At 47.8% G+C, this 20,306-nt stretch overlaps 2 protein-coding genes across 2 annotated transcripts in view; one reads left to right on the plus strand and one right to left on the minus strand.

Annotated features, from left to right (window-relative positions):
* LOC105199095 (elongation factor-like GTPase 1) overlaps nucleotides 1-20,306 on the plus strand; it is a 35,469-nt gene that overhangs the window by 3,750 nt on the left and 11,413 nt on the right. The window lies entirely within an intron of this gene.
* Nucleotides 79-19,285, minus strand: LOC105199094 (mucin-5AC). The gene is given in 7 exon segments (XM_011166041.3): nucleotides 79-865; nucleotides 969-1,091; nucleotides 1,312-1,462; nucleotides 2,531-2,785; nucleotides 12,445-12,731; nucleotides 12,734-13,216; nucleotides 18,028-19,285. Coding segments are annotated over 6 exon segments (1,263 nt in total). The 5' UTR covers nucleotides 13,098-13,216; nucleotides 18,028-19,285; the 3' UTR covers nucleotides 79-782.

A 20,306-nucleotide genomic window follows, 5' to 3' on the forward strand; every position in this document is an offset into this window, starting at 1 on the left:
ATCGTCATGTCTCTTGTCTTTTAATCGCGTTAATATTGTGAGTTGACAGTAAATTGAATAAGTGAATAAGCTATGGAATATAGTAGCTGACGATTTTACTTAATATCTTACTTAGGTAATGAGAGAAAAGACTGTAGATTTTAAGATCTTGCCTGTCGAAAATTCAGGTACCACATATATTCCTATTTTTTTTTCTTTTTTCAAGATCACACGCGATCGGACAGCTCTTTACATTTGAGTAGACGGCAAAGCCGTTCCTTTTCCTTATCGTAATTCGTGTATATCGAATTGTATATCGTGTGTAATTAATCGACGGCTCAAATTACAAATAACATAGAAATCATGAATAATAAATAATATGCTTAAAACGAGTAATTAAGTAGAAATAAGAATACAAGTCACATAGGCGATTTCGTCCTATTGTGTCTATCAACCCTCGTGCGGACACGCTGCTATGTTTGCAAAGTTTTTAAAAAAGTTTCCCTTTCTCGATTTTGCTTTTTCTAGTCACAATAACCGTACGATAAAGTGAAAATGATTCGTTAAACGAGAAATTACACAAGATGAAATAAATAATAATTAATATTAATTTACTCTACACCACGGTGCGTCCGTTCGAGGGTTAAGGAAGCGTGAGAATAATAAAAGGGAAATGGTAGGAGAATGAAGAGAGTTCGAGCATGGGATTCGAATGGCTGGGAGAATTATAAATATAATAGCATTATAAATTAACGCGTAAATTTGTCGATGGCAGATACGAGGTGGGACCTCGCGTCGCAAAACTATTCCCAAAAAGACGGCGTCGCCATCAGCTGTCGCACCTTGTCCCAAGGGAAACGTGGTTTCTCCTCGTCCTCTGCGTACGCTGTTTAAACACATCGAACGTAGTCAGTCGCAAAATTCGTATCTGAGAAATCCGAGATAAGTAAACAAAAAAAAAAAACGATATTAAGCTTTAGAATGCATACCTGAAACACTGCGCGAATATCGTAGCGGTCGTCCCCTTCTGTTTCCCTGAACGCACATCATTCCGTACACCCGAATACCCGGGACGCTGGCGTAAGTTGGTTGATCGTGGCTCATAGGCCCCTCTGCGAAAAGAAAATACAAGTCGTGATGGTTGGCTAAAATTCGGTACTTTTGTCAAGACAGTTCGAGAGCTCCGTCTCAATCGCGTCATCGAAGCAACGTTTAAGAATTCAGGAGCCTCCCCCTGAGCCGCTTGAAGGGTAGCTGTGCATTTTACGTAGCTATCCATCTTTGATTTTCGATACGAAATCAACTAGGAAGCTTTCGGAGTCTTTCGCTCACCGAGTATGTTTGTGTCGGGACATCGGCATATCACGAGATAGTGAGACTTTCCCGTACGCACGTTCTGCAGCGCCAACAGGGACCAGTCCCGCGACGCTCTGCACTCTCTCATTTCGGCGACCGGCTCGCACGTTTTCACCAAGGTCAAGGCCTGAAACGAGCGTCGTATATACATACCATATATATATTTTTTTTTTCTATAAGTTTTCTTTCCTTCCGGTTAGATAAACCGCACGTTACGTAATCCCGTTAGCACGAATACACGTGTCACGTTGGAGCGGAGCTATTTTAACAGTTTAAGATGAAGCATTATCATGTCATTTGAGTGGGATGCGATTAGCGTGTCCGAGCAATCATTGATTACATTGATTATCTCCTCCGAGTATATCATGCGGTTCGAAAACCTCTGTTTACTGCAGAGCCGTTGCGCGGTACGCTACGTTTTACGGTACGTTATAATAATAAAGCCGCAGGAATATAACGATCGAGACTGAAATTACGTGAAAGCGGTCTAGGAGCAGCGCGCGCGCGGAAGTACGGGACGATCGTGACGAATATTTAGGCTCGGCCCTAAAATTCTTTTCGAGCAGCGATTCGTCGGTGTGCAAGTCACGGTTAATACACCAAACGAAAGTGAACGAGTTTTTCTCACGGCAGGAAACTCGCGTTAAGAGCGCCTGGGAGAGCTTCTCCGAGAGAGCCAGCCAGCCAGCCGGCCGGTAGGACGCGGCTGGTCGGTCATGCCGCCGCGCCGCGGGAATGGCGCCATGCCTCGGCTGTACCGTTTCCGTAATAGCTTCGACGCTTGAAACGCTAAAATAAAACACGACGCGCTATGGAGGAACGGCAAGCTTTAGTTTTGCGCTCCCGAACGGAAGCGCTCGAGATCCTCTCGATCGTACACACGTTTCGTTTTTATCCCGTGATTCGCGGGCGCGTAAACGAGTAAACGCCGTTCCCACGATGATTTCTTCTCTTCCTTCTTGCGCGCGGTAGAAGAAGAGCCGCTAAAAATATCTCGCGATCGTGCCTTTGTTGGATTGTCTCGCGGCGAACGATGTCCTCGATTCTTCTCGGTAATGAGAGAATCGGACAAAGGATATGACGCGTTTGTTGCAGAAATGGACTTTTTTTGGGGGGGGGATGACGAAACTGTGACGACGCCGCGACGGGGCTCCCTCGATCGCGCTTTTAGAGAAGAGGGAGCCTCGACACTGACCTTGGTTCGCTGATCGGTCACCAGCTCGGTCGTGTGCAGGTCGTCGCTGTCCAAGGATGCGCTGCAGGGGTCCCGGTACCTTCCGGGACAGGCGCAGAGCGGTTGCGTAAAGTTGAGCCGGACGTAGACGGCGTTGCACACCTGCTGGACGGCGCACTCCGGCAGCAAGTAGATATGCTGATTGTGCGGGTAGTAGTGATACTTGGTCGGTTTGGCGAGCGCCGCGCTCGCCCCCTCCGGCAGTCGTACCCCCGTCTGTTGAGGCAAAATCGCTGATAAGGCGACTCCTCGCACTTTGGCAATAATACGCGTGTAATGATAGGCCGCGCGCGATTTTACGAGGAATGGGCGTGACGCGAGCCGAGCAACGACCTTCCGGGTATCGATAGTAGCAGTAATCCCGCGTAGATCCGATTTCGAGTGGAGCTCTGTGATTAGGGGCGAGTCTCTTCCTAGAAAGTAACATATCGCGCTCTTTCGTCGATTGACATAGCTGTGTAATCCACGCGTTTGCTCAACTTGCTCCAATCACGCGGAGGAAATACCATAAACACGGTCTCTGGGAGATGTTTTCTAGGAAACGAGAGACGTTCTCTCTGGGTAATAAGAGCGATCTCTATATACGGAGAACTCGATCTGATTATGAAAAATGGTCGGTTTCTCTCATTTCGATGGCGGCGCGGCGCGGCGTGCAGATCTGATAGGCTGATCGCAAATGAGCATAGTGGAGCTAGTCGTTAACTGCAGCGAGATAATGACTCCTACGCGTTAGCGCGTGGTAACTCTAATGAGTCGATACAATGTTTCTGTGCCACGAGACGATTGTGCGACTTTTCACTTGTGCGAATTTGCACTTTCCCTTTATCATCCCGCTGGCGTTTAATTAAGCGTATGCAAATTGAGAAAGAGTTGATCGCGACTTCTCTCCTCGAATATCGATCCGCTCTCGTTAAACTAAGCCGTTGCGTCGGATTAGAGTCGCCGCGCGCGCGAGAAAAAGCGCGCTCTCGCTCGAAAAAGCGGCATCGATCGCTCGTTACGTCACGGATATTCTTCGCCTGTCAATAATCGCTCCAAGTGGAAGATGCGAACCGTCTCAAAAAGTGACAAGTCTCGGCCTCGTGGGACGGGTCTTTGGTATTTATCTCGGGTGAGAGAAGTTACACGGTGCCAATCGCGTGATGGAAATTGTTAGAAAGGAGGCGAACTACGGAGAGGAATAAGGCATGCAAAAAAATGCGGAATGTTCACGGAGAGTTGGGAGAGGAGACGAAAGAAAGGCCACAGCAGCGCCAGGCGAGGTACGCCGCGGTATCGATAGAGTACAAGATGGTCCGTGCGGATATCCATCGCCGGCCAACTTCCTGGAACGTGAGACTATGCAACCGTCGACGATAGCCCTCTTTGCCTTCGCCTTCGCCTTCGCCTTCGCCTTCGCCTTCGCCTTCCCCTTCGCCTGCGCCTGGTCCCGCTCTTCTTTACGACGTATCCGTTTATCTCGTTTACGTCGCTATCATCTCGCCCGATCCCTACTCTCAAAAAGTCTCTCTCCCTCTCTCGAATAAGTAATTGCTCGGAGTTTACGTAGGTTTCACCGTTCAGTCCCTTCGGGGACTCGCGAGAGATCAAATATTAGCACGCTTTCCGAAAAGGATCGAGGTAGACCGGAGATAGCCCTCTGTTACTCGACGGCGGTTATAAATAAATCTTTCTCGCGCGCGCAACTCCCTCCCCGCACATTTTGGCGAAATAAGAAGACACCGACCGCTAATCGGCGCGGTTTTTAGCGAAGTCAACGGTGTCCTTACGAGAAAAGGGTTCGGGATACTTCTCGGTCTCGGGAATCGACCGCATCCTGCGGTGAGGCGTTCGGTCGAGCATGAATGAAGGGAAAAACCGCGACGGCGCGGCCGTTCGCGGAAGAACGTCGACAGGAGACGAGAATTCCACAGCTTTCCGTGGAGAAGCGTGTCCGAAATGCTCTCTCTTCCCCCTTTGTACCCGAGTTCCTCATGATGTGGATGATAGCGTCGCTCACGGTGCCACAGTCACGGGTGAACGCGCTAATTGTGGATCGTCGAGGGACCCCGCGAACTTCGCTCTCTCTTTTTTTTTTTTCCTATCCTCTCTCGTTTCCAAGCGAGGTCCGCTGTCCGCGCCGTGCGATACAAACCGGCGATACCGCGCGTCGACCATAATCGGCGGTGATCCGCGTCACCCGCTCGATTCTGCCGCGCCGCACAGCCCGGGTCGACCCCGGAGGAGAAAGAGAGAGAGAGAGAGAGAGGCGTAAAACCGCCCGACTTCGAAAATAATGTCATCGCGTGCTGCGTAATCCACCGCGTGGCTCGGGCCTACAAAACGCTCGTTTATAAAGCGGTCGTTGACCGAAACGCGATCGCGTTCCTTCGAGTTCCTCCTTGCCTTCGAGTCACTTTGCCGGATTTATTTTGCGCGATTCTTCTTTCGGACGTTACGATTCTCTGCTTTTTTTTCCCTTTCTCTCTCTCTCTCTCTCTCTGTTATCTTTCCGCTCCTTCTGCGTTCCACGTCCGCATACCTAAGTATTTACTCTGTAGAAAAGTCCGTCCGTTTGTCGCTCGTAAGTATAGCGGTTCAGAGAAGCGGCGCGGCGAGATGAAGAAGAGATAGGTCTGAATAATAAAGTCAGGTAAACTAAGAGCATTCCAAGTGCGAGACGGATGATCGCCTGGAGGCCCAGTGATTAAAGTCGCGAGTATGATTCGATAAAAAGATCAAACTCCTTTTTGAATAATTTACTGATAACTGACTGGTTAATACGTTCGAGGCACGAGTGCCAATAAATTAAAGCGAAAGAGCCGACTATAAATAATACAAAAACGACGGGCATTTAATCAACCGAGCTCTCGCGGTGAAGAAAAAGAAAGCGTAATCGAATCGTTAAGATGATATACCGATGAGAATATACTACGCCTGTTTTTTCCACTGTCTCTTTTACATTTTACTCGTTCGACGTTCGCTTCTTCGTCGCGTCGCGAGGAAAATTCGTGAGAAGTTTCTTCTCTCTTTCTCTCGTAAGCTTCTTAGGCGTCGAGATTAGAGCGGAACCGCTAATTAATTCACCGTTTTTTCTTCTTTTTTTTTATTATTCTGCCTGTATGCAGGCGCGTGAAGAAGACTCGGCTCGAATTTTATTACGATATATTGTGGACAAATGCAACGCAAAGTGGCACAACACAGAGTGAATCGATTAAAGAGAGGGAATAGGCCGCGGTAAATTGTCCGTGGCGATACCGGCCCATCGCCCGCTATTCTCTTTTCCCCCTTGTGTTTCCTTTCCTACCTCCCCTACGTCTACGTCTTTTCGTTTATTTTCCTTTGCATTTTCTTTTCGTCTCGGCATCGTCACGTTCCACTACCGATATTAGCACCGGCTGATCCGTTTGCGTCACGACCGTGAACGCTCGCCCTCCTTTCGCCGTTTGCAGATTCGTCGAGCTAATGTATCGGCGTACCTGTGCAACGCGCATCGGCAGTCCTCGGCCACGAATTTTTAAGCGAGAGATGATTGATTAAATGGATCGATTAGCGTGAGAAACGGCTGTCACGGCTGGCACGTCGAATCGCGCGAGGAATGCAGCCTCGTGATTTTTAGGATCTATCGGACATACAATCCCTGCAAAGTAAATCAAATTTCCAAGTGTGTTTAACATTGACACTTCAAATAAACTATATACATACGAATGTTGCGCGAATGTGATTACATTTTTATATTTTATTTACTCTTCTTTTATAGTTTATTAGAAATTTAATTATTTTTTACTACGTTAAGAATAATCTTAATTTTTTTTGTGTAAGTGCTTGAAAATAATTTATTCGATGATTTGTACAAAGTTTCATTGTGATTGTCTAGTTATTTTGTAATTAAATAAATGAATAAGTGAATTTTGTTTATTTTACAAAACTGATCTCTGCATCGCAATGTAACTTATACAAATCGTCTTGAATTTAAGTGCTTAAATAAAAAAATTTAGATTTTTATTATCTCTTATTTCATTATTAATTATATTTTTATTAGAGCATATACATGCTTACTTCTTATTGAAATCATTTTTTACTCAGATAGAAAATCGCCGCCAAATTCTTTTCTACTACTTTCCAATGCAGCATGAAACAATTTAATCTATAATATTTTTTTTTCGCAATTTTCTTAACGTTTTGAGAAATGTTCTACACGACCTTAAAGTTCTCTTCAAAGAAAACTAAATTACTATGCAAATTAATATCAAAATGATTTATTGATATAAAACGTAAACAAGCTGCATATATATATCTTATATGCCAAACTGAGGATAAAAACGCTGAACGATCTCCGGAGGGTAATGCAAGGCCTCACATCATTGGCGCTTGGCGCCATGCGAATGAAAAAGATATCTCTTTTCGAGATTGCCGCAGGTATCGTAAAATCTAGAGGAAACCCGTCGTAAATCGCGCGGCGCGCGCGCGCGCGCGCGCGCGCGTGTGTGTGTGTGTAACGCAACGATCGCAACGTAATTGCGGTGTATCGCACGTCCGTTTAAGAATTAGACGGTCATTATCCGATGGGTAATTTCTGCGGTTGTATCCTCGGATATCACGGCGCACGTCGTCGTGACGAACCGTCGCGGATGTCGCGTTTCCGAGATCCTTTACAATACAATTATTAACCTTCGGGGAAAAGAACCCAACGGTCCGTTTACCGTTGCGCTCTTTTCACGGCTGTTTTTGTTAGATCAACAACGGCTGTGTGTAGAAATGCCATCGAGTATCCAGGCGCTATTATTAGTTGCGCACGAAACGACGGTGGCTATCGTTATCCCGACGCATCGTCGCACGAAGGCTATACGCTATCGATGGGAGGAGAATCCTCTGTATTTGATGAAAGAAAAAAGAAAAAGAAAAAAAAATGGCAACACGCGAATTTTTCGAGTGAGAACGCGATGCCCTCCTCGCCATCGTTGTCGTCGTCGTCATCGTCGTCGTCGTCGTTTACTCGCCTCAATTACGGCGCGCTGCACTTTCTATAGCGTGCGATCCCGAGAGATACGGAATTACTTAATCTCACACACGGTGAAACGCGTGAAAGCAATAAATATTGAATACCGAAACCGCGATGTTACGTGTCGGCTGACTCGACTAACGCGAGAAAGAGCGGATCAATCGGTTCCATCATCGAGCGATTTGTTCCTAACGGCCGAACGCGGCACACGCGCGACGCGCTTCCGATGCAGATGCAGATGCAGATGCAGATGCAGATGATCCTCGCGCTTCGGACGGGTCAGAGAGTCACGTTCCGAATCTTCGATGGAATTTCGTTACGGTAAACGCGAGGACCGTTTCCCCGTTATGCCGTTTGCGATCTTTCTTTCGATTTAATAATTTCATAATTTCGTTGTACCGCCTTCGGGAAACTGGGAACTGTGCTGGGGCGACGCTCCGTTACGCGTAACTCGGAAGCGCGCGCTGGCAGTAGCGAGGGGCAAAATTCCTATTCGGGACCGTTAGCGAGCTTCTCTATTTCTATCCTGCTCGCTAACGCGCGGCACGGGCCGCCGGCTGAAAGAGGCCAATCGTAAACGTCAGGATATATCGCCACAATGTTGAGATGCCGGCCGGCCGATCCGATCCTATCCGAGACGCAGCATCCCAAATACTCGCGGGACGGAAATTACGATGCCTATCTCGATGGCGAGCGAACGAGCGAGCGAGCGAGCGCGCGGCTAGAGAATCCGCGATCCGCCAGGTAATAGGTTTCTGCCATATAAGAAGCGGGATTATTCCAATCTCTTAATACGTTCGGCGGCCTACTTTGATTCGCGGTCTAATTGCGATTTGCATCGTTTGAAAAAGTACGCCTTCCTAAAAGCGTGCCGCGGAAAGTTCCACGATAACGACGTTGCGGCGCGGCGGCGGCGTGCCCACTTTATTTTGCAACATAGTTTCATTACCTATACAGGATGTCGGCATTTTATACCGCTAACGCCGAGGGTGGGGGTAATATCAACCAGGTGTCTGCCCTCGATAAACGTTTTCGATTATAAAGGCAAGACACTCGCGCGCTCACGTTATTCCGGCGATTCGGTTATTGTTCGCCGCTGAAGAAAGTACGATAATAAACGATCGCGCGGGCGCGCGGTAATAAATCAAACGGCGAGGGATTATATAACATTCGGAAACAGAGCACGGCCGATTGCGGCACACGCGGTAAAATCAGAAATTTGTGCCAATATTGAAATTTCAGCTCGACGACTACGCGATCGTTACCCTTTGGACCCATCCGTGACCGATGCACACGTGTGCACTGTAATAATCGTGTCTGACCGAGCGTGCTTCCTTCCCCTTACAGGGGACACGTTTACATTTAACACTCGGAAGAGGCACTGAATCCCCCACCGAGCAAAGAGACGTGTGCCGTTGCGCGACTCTTGACTCGACTCTCCTCTCCTCTCCTCTTTCCTCCTCTCTTTTCCCAACGTATACGAAGAAAAATGGTCTGTCTTACTTCACTTTTCCCGCCCTAGTGACGAGGGATATCCGAGGCGGGATTTCCCATACGCTAGATTCAGGGCAAAATCGGTATGCCGAGGCGCACGTTCGCTCGCTCGCACACGCGAACGGTTCCCAGCGATTTTCATTCGATATCAGGGATATGAATGGTGCGACTCGTATCACCTCCGCAACCCGCAATTACGCGCCGAGTCCCTCTTTCACATGCACACATTGTATGTTCATTTGCTGTACCAGTTTGCCACGCGGCTTCGCCCTGGAGCGTTGCGCTATACCATGTTACCAATTAAGGATGTACCGGACATACAGTTCTTGCAGAGTAAAATTTCGTTTAACATTAACAACTCAAATCAATTTTGTACGTATGAAAGTGTGAATAAGATTATATTTTGACACGGAAAAAAATTTGGTATCGAATCAACAGTTCATTGTTTCACATATAAGCAAGAATGTGAAATCTTCTTGGAAGAATTTGTAATCTTAAACAGACATAATTCGCTTGCGTGAAGAGAAAAAGTTTCTTCACAGCAAATTATGTCCGTTTATGATTATAAATTCTTTCAAGATTTTTATATTCTTGCTTATATATGAAACAATAAGTTCTCGATTTGATACTAAATTTTTCCCGTATATTTGATAAAATATTTTGATGTTCCTTTACTCTATTTGTTATTAAAAATTAATTTTCGTTTTCAATATTTAAAAAAAATCTCAATTTTTTATGCAGGTATTTAAAGTATTGAAAATGATTTATACAAAGTTTTACCAATTGTGTCCACTTCTTATTGAAATAATTTTTTAACCGCGTAGAAAATCGCCACCAAATTTCTTCTACTATAACTTTCAAATGCAATGTAAAGCAATCTGTAATTTTTTCATAATTTTCTAATGTTTCGAGAAATGTCTCGTACATCCTCAAGTCTCGTCCGTCGAAGAAGGTTCCCGGACCGGCCGACGCCGGTGATTAACTTTAATCGCGGCCTATAGGAACGGCGATTCTCCGTTCGTCTTTTCAGATCATAGCGCTGGCCACGATGCAGGTAGAGGAAGTGAATTCAATTAATCACGGATAATTAAGCCGCGGTTAATTGAATTTTCTTCCTGTCTCTATTATATCACACTCGCCGGCGAGTCTTACCATCTGACGGAGAATTAATTAAATCGCACTTGATTAAATTTACTCCTAATTAGACGCATATCTTATTCTTATTTAGAGAAAGAGAGAGAGAGAGAGAGGGGGGGTTCCTTTCGTCTTCCTCTTCCTTTCCCTATTAGTTTGCACCCAATTTAGCGAGAGCGACTCTCGCGGTCGAAAATGGAATATGTTTTGACGCAACCGATGTAACCGTTGGACGCGACACCATTCGCATGCGGCGGCGCATTTATTATTCGCATCGAGATGGCGATTCTTAATGCGACGTAATGAGCTTTCTTTCGGCGTAATCTCGGCGCGACCGTATGCTCTAGCCTACGGCTGCAACGCACCGCGGCCCCCGGCCCCCGGGCGCCGTGGCGCGGCGCATGCAGGACAGATAACTCCATCATGCGAGATATTACATACTCAATTTACGCATTGCCGTCGTTAGCGTTCGTGCGGTTATTACGGATACGTTGGAATACTTAATTATTATTAATGACTCCGCGCACCCCGTTACCTCGTGCGCGCGCGAGCGCGCGGCGCATTTACCGTATTCCGTTGAACGAAATCGTTCGTTTGTAATCAAGACGCGTTACGTTCGCTTATTTGATCGTAAATGACTCAACGGTTTCGTATACCATCGATATGCGCCGCCGTTACTTCGGCGAGGAGGCTAGAGGAGGAGAAAGAGAGTGAGAGAGAGAGGGGTGGGAGGGGGGCAGGAAGATGTATGCAGGAAGATCTTGAAGACATGTAAATTAGAGACGAGACTGCTAGAGGTCTGAGTGCGGAGAAGGAAAACACGGGGAAGAAAAGAAATGATTTCTCCCCCTAGTCATGAAAGATTTGCCTAAGGTGTGACCCAATTGCCTGATTCATCTCGCTTTATCGCGAACGAAGCGACCAGCGCGCGGCACATACACACACACACACACATACACTCGATTAACTTGGATAATTACGATGCGTCCCGTAACGACGTCCAGTCCGTATCCGAATGCCGATTACTTTCTCGTTTTTGCCATTTTGCACGCGCGTATCCGTCCACACATTCTCCTCCTCCTCCTCCGTCGTCGTCGTTGTCGTCTACGCGGCCGGGCACATTAGATACGTATTTTCTAGGTACGCGGAGGTACGTTACGGTGCACACGCTACTTTCTCGGTCGACCTATATGGGATTTTTTTCCCAAACCCCATACGATCCTCCATGTCGGCTGTATAACTCGGATCTGGGTTCCTTTCTATCGCGCATCATCGGGTACACGCTTTTCCGTGCTCGCTTATAAAAGTAGGGAGGGGGGAGGGGAGGATTGGCATGCCGCGGTAGAGTTTTGGGATTTTTCCATCACAAAAAAAGGAGGGGAAGGGAGGGATTTCTGTCGGCACTCGAGGAATTTTATAACACACACACAACTCGTGCGATAAGAGCGTGAACGTTATGAAGTAATAAATTTCTCCTGGAGCTCCTCCTCTCTTTCGTATTTCCTTTTCGATCCACTTGGAATAATTTGTAGGATCTAGGGTACCGATACTTTATGAGAACTCGCGCGGAATTTTTCCTACTGCAGATTTATATTATTCCGATGAGCCTGCGGAGTTTAATCTCTCTCTCGCATCGCGTAAATTAAAGAGGGAACTTTAATTACGGAATTATCCGAGTTACGCCGGGCATAAAACGTAATGAAACGTATTACAACTTATCCACGTTCCGCGAAACGGCGCGAGACGTTGAATGAACGAAGCAACGAACGAGAATATTTTTCTTTCGGGAGGGGGGGGGAGAATTCCTTCTCGCTCATCTTCCGGACGATTTCAGATTTTCTATAATTCAGCGAAATTCAGCGGATGACACGCTGCCTCAATCTTTACGTTAAAGCATGTAGGATGTCGACGTTTTCGATAATCATTCCGCGTTTGCGGCCTGTATGACTGTACTTTGCGGAATTCGCGCCAGCGCGGCGGTGGTGGTCGCGCGTCGCGCATCTCGGCGCGACCGGCTTAACGTATAAGCCAATTAGGACTCGATATTCTGTTCAGCTCGCGACCATTCATCATGCAGAGCGATTACAAGCCGGGAATCTGTGCCGTGAGTATAGTTAAGACTGGCGGCAGTTGAGGCAAAATAAACGGAACAATGCGAGAAACACGACTGGCATAGAGACGGTGCAGTCAACCGGTCGCTCGCTCGCTCGCTCGTTCGCTCGGTCGGTCGGTCGGTCGGTCGATCGGTTAGAATTAATGCGCTTACCTCGCTGGTGGTGGTGTAATTTGTTGTCAGTTTGATTTGCGGTCTAATCTTGCCGGGCGATTCCCGCGTCTCCTTGGCCGTCAAAGGCGCGGTGGTCGTGACATCGGCGACCGCGGCGGTTGCCGAGGCCGCTGATTTTCTCGACGACAGCACCGTGGCCGCGGTATGTTGAGTGGGCGAGATTATCCTCGGCGACGTCTCGGTGATGTAGGTGGGACTCGAGCCCTGCGGATCACGGGAGGTCGGGATGCTCGTCGTGGGGGACGACGCCGACGACGCGACGCCATCGTCGTCGTCGTCGTCGCCTTTGCTGTCGCCTTCGCCGTCGCCTTCGCCGCCGTCGCGATCGTCGTCGACGAGGACGTCGACAGCTTCAGCGTCGTCGTGCCACCGGACGTGGCGGCGGCCGTCTTCGGCGCCGTTGCCGTCGTCGTCGCCGTCGCGATCGACGAATGTAACGTGGCGGACGCGATTGGCCTGGACGCCGCCGCCGACGCAGTCGTCGCGGTGATCACCGAAGCGTTCTTGCCTCCTCCGCTCGCGATCGTCGTGGTCTTCTTGATCTTGGCCGTGTCGCCCTTCGACGACGCCGGTACGGCCGACGCTGTCATCAGCAGCAACGCCAGGCAAACGCAACACTGGATAGCCCGCATCCTTGCTATCGATATTATGGAAAGTAGCCGCTTCCGCTATCGTATTTTTGCTCGCGAGGTGCCTTCCTCTCTTATCGTGCTCGAGCGACGCTTTCCTTGGACCGGTTCGCTTAGGAAATCTGTGGGAATAAAAATGCGTGTTACGTTAGGAACTGTAGCGTTGAATAATTGTATTTTTCTCTCCCCCCCTGTCCCGTTAAGGCTGTTCTAGACAATCTGCAATTTACGTCAGAGTTTTCAGAATAGAATTCCTATCGTGATTACATGTATGCAGAATGCTTGCGCATGTATGCACGCGTGCATCCTTCCAGATATTTTTTACATCATGCGGCACATAATATAAAATTAGCAGCGGAAGTCTAGCTCGAGTTCTGACGTGAATTACAGACTGTCTTAAAGCAGGCTCAAACGGAAGATATTTTTTTCGAAGAGAAGTAGCTCGACGCGCGGCGTCTTCACTTTTGCGCTTACTTTCTTTGCATCGGAGTCTTCTTTCCATCTTTCCTTTTTTTCTCTCTCTCTCTCTCTCTCTCCTTTTCCCGTTTTCCCTCGAAAAATCGTCGCTTTCGCTTTTCCGCGTCGATGAGGGAAAGGATTGTAGATCGCGTATCTCTGCGGTTTTGCCGAGAGATTACACGATCGCGTATTATGGGATATAATGTAGAACGTTAACGCATTTTCCAGAGTACGTTGTCCGAATGTGCGCCTCGGAACGACCTTAACAGGATATAGGTAGGAGCTCTCGCTCTCGCAACGGTAATTAGATTTTTCTGAGCGCGGTTGAAGTTCACGATGAACTCGAGTACTACACACGCCACTTGGTCGCGTACGCGAGACGAAGCTCCGTATAATTCAGCCTCCCTTTTATCATATTACAATCTTTGCTCTCCCTATATAATTTTCCCTCTGTCTATCCGCGCTTTATATCTTTATATTCGTATTACACTACTAAATGAAATACAATCTTTTTTTTTCTCTCTCTCTCTCTCTCTTTCTCTCGAGCACGATAATGTGCAGGTAATAGCACGGGGAAATATAATTTCTCGTTCGTCCGAGAGAAAAAGAAACGTCTACCGTGCGAAATTATGCAAATATGGAGAACGACCGAGAGGTAATTGCTACGTGTCAAGTTCGACTCGGCGAGTGAAAGAGAGAGAGAGAGAGAGAGAAGGACGGCATGAAAATTCTCTCGTCGCGACCAGAATGCCGCAATCTAACCGCTGCTGTTGCGTTACGATGGATTGGCGAAATCGCTTAGAGTTTCCGTTGTGAAATGTATGTCCGAGATGTTTTCCAATTATAGCGTCCTTCCTCGTTCACCTGTGCCCCTTTCGAGAACGCGCGGAGAGCCCGCGAGGTCGCTCTTCGCGTTCTCGTAAAAATTTCTCGGTTTTTTCTCTTCTTTTTTTTTTACTTTAACCGGACGACCTTTCGCCGTAACTGACTCGTACGTAATCTCTCGATCTTTTCTCCGCGGTCAAGCAGGCCGACCGCGTTTTTCCCGTCCGAAACGACGTTTACACGTCGACAGATAGGAGAGTCAGGTGGGGCGAGGAGAGATGGATAGTTGGGAGAGGCGCGGGTTTATTTGTTCGTCTTCCTGGATGTCCGTGCATCGGTCCATGGCGAGCTGACCGCTTATCTGCCTGCCTACCTACGTATTTTCCTTTCACGTGCTCGATCTTGTCCGCGCGTCGGTGCTTGTGCCGCAACAGTTATCGCACGTATGCCATACGACACTGGTGAAATTGGGTCATTCGGTACAAACCGACCATACGAGCCGTTATCTCGTTGCATTTGCAAGGCCGTATCAACTGCGCCCGCCCGCGCGCGCGCGCGCTCGCTCGCTCGCTCGCTCGCGAGTAAGCGAACGAGCGGGTGCGCGAGCGGACACCGCGCGCTTCAGGCATCAGATGTTAGACATTACGCTTCATTAGAATATGTATCTCACGTTGCTGAATATGTACCTGCGACGGATGCGCGCGACTCGGTATAACGGAAGCGAGAATGTGACACGGACTCTACGAATAGAAAGAGTGTGTTCCTATCGTTTCGAGCGGACGGACGCGCGCGCGCGCACGCGCGAGATATCGCGATAAAGGACGCTGATTAAATCGCGACGGCTTTCGAAACTGTAATGTGTCGATTACCGCAAAATCTCTCACGAGCGCTAGCTCCTCCGCGAACGTAACTCTCGAGAGTACACCCGAGAGTTTTGTGCGTTCTATTCGCTGGAAGGAGGTCCGATTGTTTGCCAGTGGATGAAATTTACGCACAATGGCAAGCTGTCCGCTATTCGGGAATATTTTTCGTATTACTCCGCGATTCCTGCCACATTCCGCTCCTCCTTCGTCACGGTAAACCGCACAATGTAGCGGGCGGAGAATGAGTTTCCACGCTTAAACCGCAAACAAAGTTTTTATTTAACATTCGCGACATCGGCCACTTATGCGAACAATATAACAATTAAATTATTTTCTTAATGAGGGAGGCGGAGAAGAAAAAAAAAAAAGACCTATAAAGTTATAGTGGCGAACGGTAAATGCAGTTACATAGAGAACGAGTAAACAAAAGACGATAAAACGGTTGTACACGTGCTCGTGCAAGTGTTACAATGATATGAATCGCGATTTAAAACGAAAACGGTAAGTTATATGCGTTATGGAGATGAAATTATACAATTATTATATCTCTTTCTCTCCGTCTCGAGCGCATTTCTCTCCCGTCTCATTAGCAATTCGTACACGGGGAATAGTTACACAGGCGAGCGGTGAATAATTTCACCATTAATGAGTAGCTCGCGAGAGCAACGTGCATTAATTTGCTTGCGCAAATAAAACGAACGAGTCACGGATCGACACGTATGTATTTGTTTCGGCAATTTGTCGGACTAACGAGACCGAAAGGAAAGCGCGTGGCGGCGGTGGTCGGCTGTGTGTAGACAAAAGCGCGTGCAATTAGCAATGGATATAAGCACCGAGACGGAGAGAAAGATAGCACCGCGAACGGGGATCTCGTAAAATCGTTCGCGTTTCACGTCTCTCGCGTTCGCGCGACACATAAAGGATCTCGCGCGATACAAAGGCGCAAAGGCGCGCGCGAGCGAGCGAGAGACAAAGACGCGACGCGGCCAGACGACTCGCGTCAACGCTGACGACGTAACCGCCTAACGGGTCTTTTTGTTAAATTGGCCTAACGCGTTGCGTAGCCCTTTTCCTCATTGTAATCTCCTCGCGGTTAGCGTCGCGTCATTCGCCACAGCCGAGTCCGAGCCGATTCGCGCGAGCGCGCGCCCGTGGAAGCTGACGGATGCACGTACGTGCAACATCAAAGAACACGCGCGTCATCGTTCCGCGCTGCACCTTTAAAGTAACATGTGTAAATCGCGTACGCGTACGCGAGCTGTTGACTGACTTATTTTGAGGAAGCGCGGGGCAACTGTCGAAGGGATGAGCCGCGAGTAACGCGAGGCAGATTTTCTTTTCCCGGGTGCAGGAAAATCGGCTGGTTCCACGAACGATCCACTAGAGATACACCGATAATAATATATCATCGTCGCGTTTCCTTCTTCCCTTCGCTCTTCTGAGAAGCTTTCTCGCTCGCGACGAGAAAGAGGCTGAGAAGAAGGCGTATGTAAAAAGGAAGGAAGGCGCGACGATTATCTGGAATGAGACACTCGATAATAATGAATATACACCCACCGGGGCTCGATTCGCATCGGTAGCGCGCCCGGTAGTTGGACACGTAGATTGTAACGGAAATACGAGAAGCAAAGTCGGCGGTCGCGATCGGAATGTTGTTCCCTCGGTATCTATCTGCTTCGCGGCGTAATCATCGATGTCGAACGAACATTGTACGCAAAAACGCATAAAAAAAAAGAAAGGAAAGAATAAGGAGGAACGCGCAATCTGCGATGCACAGTTTTTTTTTCCCAATCAAGTTAATTCGTACATCTGACGAAGTTGCGAATTTGTAGACACGAAATGCCATTTATATATAAAAATAGAAATCGCAATTGTAGCCGTCATTCCGTGACCGCCAGGCAAGATAAAAAAAAAAAAAGATTGCGATCGGTCCATTGTCAACAATTATGGCAAACCCGTACTCGTTTCACAGTTCCGTTATCTGCAGTATGATAGTAGTCACGAATAATAGCTACTAGATAACAAAGTGCACCGAGAGAAAAAAAATTACTCAATTTTAATAAATGCATGTTTGTATAATTGTAATAAAAAATATTTATTAAATATAAATAAATAAATTTATTTAGTACAAAAACCACTAGTTTAACTGTCGTGTTTTTTATCGAGTAAATATTCATGTAGCGTGAGTAAATCTTTCATTGCAATTATTCAAACAAATATTTATTAACATTTAGTAATTTTTTCTCTCAGGGTGCGTTGATCATCTCTCATAATTATTTTGATGATCCAATAAAATTACATTTAGATCTGTATCCAGCTAAATTTTGAGATATTTTAGCAGAACTGTCTCTTTTTTCGTGAATCTATTGTTAACAATTTGATTGTAGTATCTAGAAATTTAAAAGTTAGATCGGAAAATAATTTTATGTCAACTATCAAAATAATACCGCTGCGTAAAATTTCGACGTTCTGGCAACCAGTTTAAACGTCCCATATAAATTTTTTAATTAATTTCTTCAACATAATTATTTTCAAATCTGTATTTCAGCAAAATTGTTCCTTCCGACTAAGTAAGCCAACCGTTTCTATTCATATTTCTTTAATTTAGTCAGCGCAAACTAGCGAAAGATGATAGAAAATCATTAAATCTGCAGATGACCGTACACACTACCTCGTACGTAATAAATAAAAAGATGACAGCTGAATGAGACTCGATGTTCTCACGATATACACCGCTATCCCGTATCCTTATTAATATGTAAAGGAAAAACATGAAGAGTTCATACCTCGTGCGGCGCGTATAGGTAGATTGACCCTCGACCTAGACTTTCGTCCTCGCTCCACCTTGAACGCGACCTCGACCTCGACCGCGATCCTTGATAGGAAAGAAGGAAGGCGTACTTGTCGCGGTCCCTGCACGCCTGCACTGAGATAGAGAGAGAGAGAGAGAGAGTGAGAAAGAGAAGTCAGCTCTAATCCAATCGTTCCGCGACCTCGCCCTCGTCGTCGTGGTCCCTGATCCGCTTCCGTCGGCCTTTCCTCCGAAAAAGAAAGAAGAGAGTTCCTCTGCGACTCGCACGCTACCGACCGATTACACGAGGGAGGAGGAAGGACTGCCGTGTTCGACAGTCGACGAAGGCGGCTGATGACGATTCGACAGGCGCTACCACGATCACGCGACTCGAACTGCTGGCAGCCAGGATCGCGACGACAAAATTCCGTCTTGCACGTCTCTACCCTCTTCCGCGTTCCGCAGCTCTTCCGAGGCCGTGAACCGTACCGCTCGCGCGAGTCGTTGCCGCGCTATTGCTGCCGCTATCGCTGGTGGGTAGTGTTGTTGCTGCTCGATGACCGGTGTGTGTGGTATGGATGGAAGGTAACCCGCGATGAGATTGTTTCGGGGTTTGCGCCCGACTGCGGCCTCGCGTAGGACGCTACGTGCCTATGAGTCCCCGCTAGTCCCACTTACCAACCAACCAGAAACTGCTCGGGTATACTCGGAATCCTAAGCTGCATCTCCGCCAATCCACCTTCCACTCTCCTTCCCTCCGTCTCTCCTCATCGTCGTCGTCGTCGTCCTCGTGCCCGCCGCCGCGCCGCCCGCCACCACCGCCGCCGCCGCCGCACGAGTTCCTCGGTTCCGCCGCGCTCCTCTTCGTCCGCGCGGCCGGGATTTACTTGTGCTTTTCGTCTTTCGGCCCCGCCGGAAAGCAGCCGATGAAAGACGCGGGCAAGTTTTGCGGGCTGAAACCGGTCGTTTCTGGACCGCCAAGTACCTCTTAATCAACCGTCACGACGGTTTTGCCGACTATTAATTGATATTAGTGACAAGTTACAAGGAGAGAACTCCTCCTCTTTCTTTTTTTTTTCTTTCTTTTGTGTAATTGGAAATCACGAGAGAGAGATACTTACTGCTCTTTGAAGTAGCCATTGGCTGTCCGCCGCTTTGATCTTGGGAATATTATCCCGGGACCTAATAGACCTCGACTCAACTCCCACGTATCTTCACCTTTCGAATAGAGAGAAATTTCCGCGCGCGCTGCCTCAAAGCTATAAACTTTCTGCTCATCTTCCGCTCATCTTCCACGTAGGACTTACAGTCTGATAAATTGATTTATATATATTTGTTGATGAAAACTAACAATTACGTGCGCCGGTAATGGAACGGGAGAAAATGACAGATAGACAAAGATTTATCTTCCTCTCTTCTTTCGATTCGATAAAATCATATCCAAGAGAGCTCGGAAAAACGCAGAAGCAAGTGTTACAGCGGATCTAATTTAATTGACTTAATTATCAGGTAAACATAAATCGCGAATTATTTTAGAAAGTTCAAACGTGCCCGAGACGCGAGCAATCTGTCGACACGTCGAGCTGTGTTTTCATCCTTGTAAATCCAACACACCGATAATTATTTTTGCGAATCGCGCGAGAGAGAGAGCATACCTCACTGTTATTACTTCGTAGTCGTCGTCGTCGTCGTCGCCGTCGACGACGACGATGGGCTCTCGCTTTATCGCGATTTTTTCATCGTGGACACGATGTCGAGTAACACGTCGGGGGTACATACAGCGCGGCCTTTCTCCAAAGATCGAACGCGTATTCTTCTCCGGCCGCGCGCGATTCATCTCGGTGAAAGTCGGTGCGGCTATCTGTTAGGCATAAGATTTGACGTCGACGCTAATCATTGTCTGCGGTGCGCAACAACCGCTCGGCCATAGTTCGCGTGTTTTTCTTCGCCACGGAGGCAGAAGCGAGGAGAACGTCTCGGCGGAGATTCAGCGCCGATATCGGCGGCCCCCATCGCCCGCGAACGCAGGCCTCCACAGCTGGCCATTAGGAATCGGAAAAACTGACCCGCTCTTTTATACCCGCGCGTGGCTTTTTGCGCTCGAAATGAGGCGAGTGCGGTTCGCGCCTTCGGAAAGAGAGGAACAAATAACGCGTAGTAAAAAGAACTCGGAGAAGTGTGTCGGAAAACGATGCACGGCGCTCCGCGCGCGACGTAGAATCGCGCGCCGGTTTCTTCCCCGGGCATGGCCCGGGGATGCGCATAGAGAGATTC

The sequence above is a fragment of the Solenopsis invicta genome, chromosome 2 (assembly GCF_016802725.1).
Source record: "Solenopsis invicta isolate M01_SB chromosome 2, UNIL_Sinv_3.0, whole genome shotgun sequence".
Lineage (NCBI taxonomy): Eukaryota > Metazoa > Arthropoda > Insecta > Hymenoptera > Formicidae > Solenopsis > Solenopsis invicta.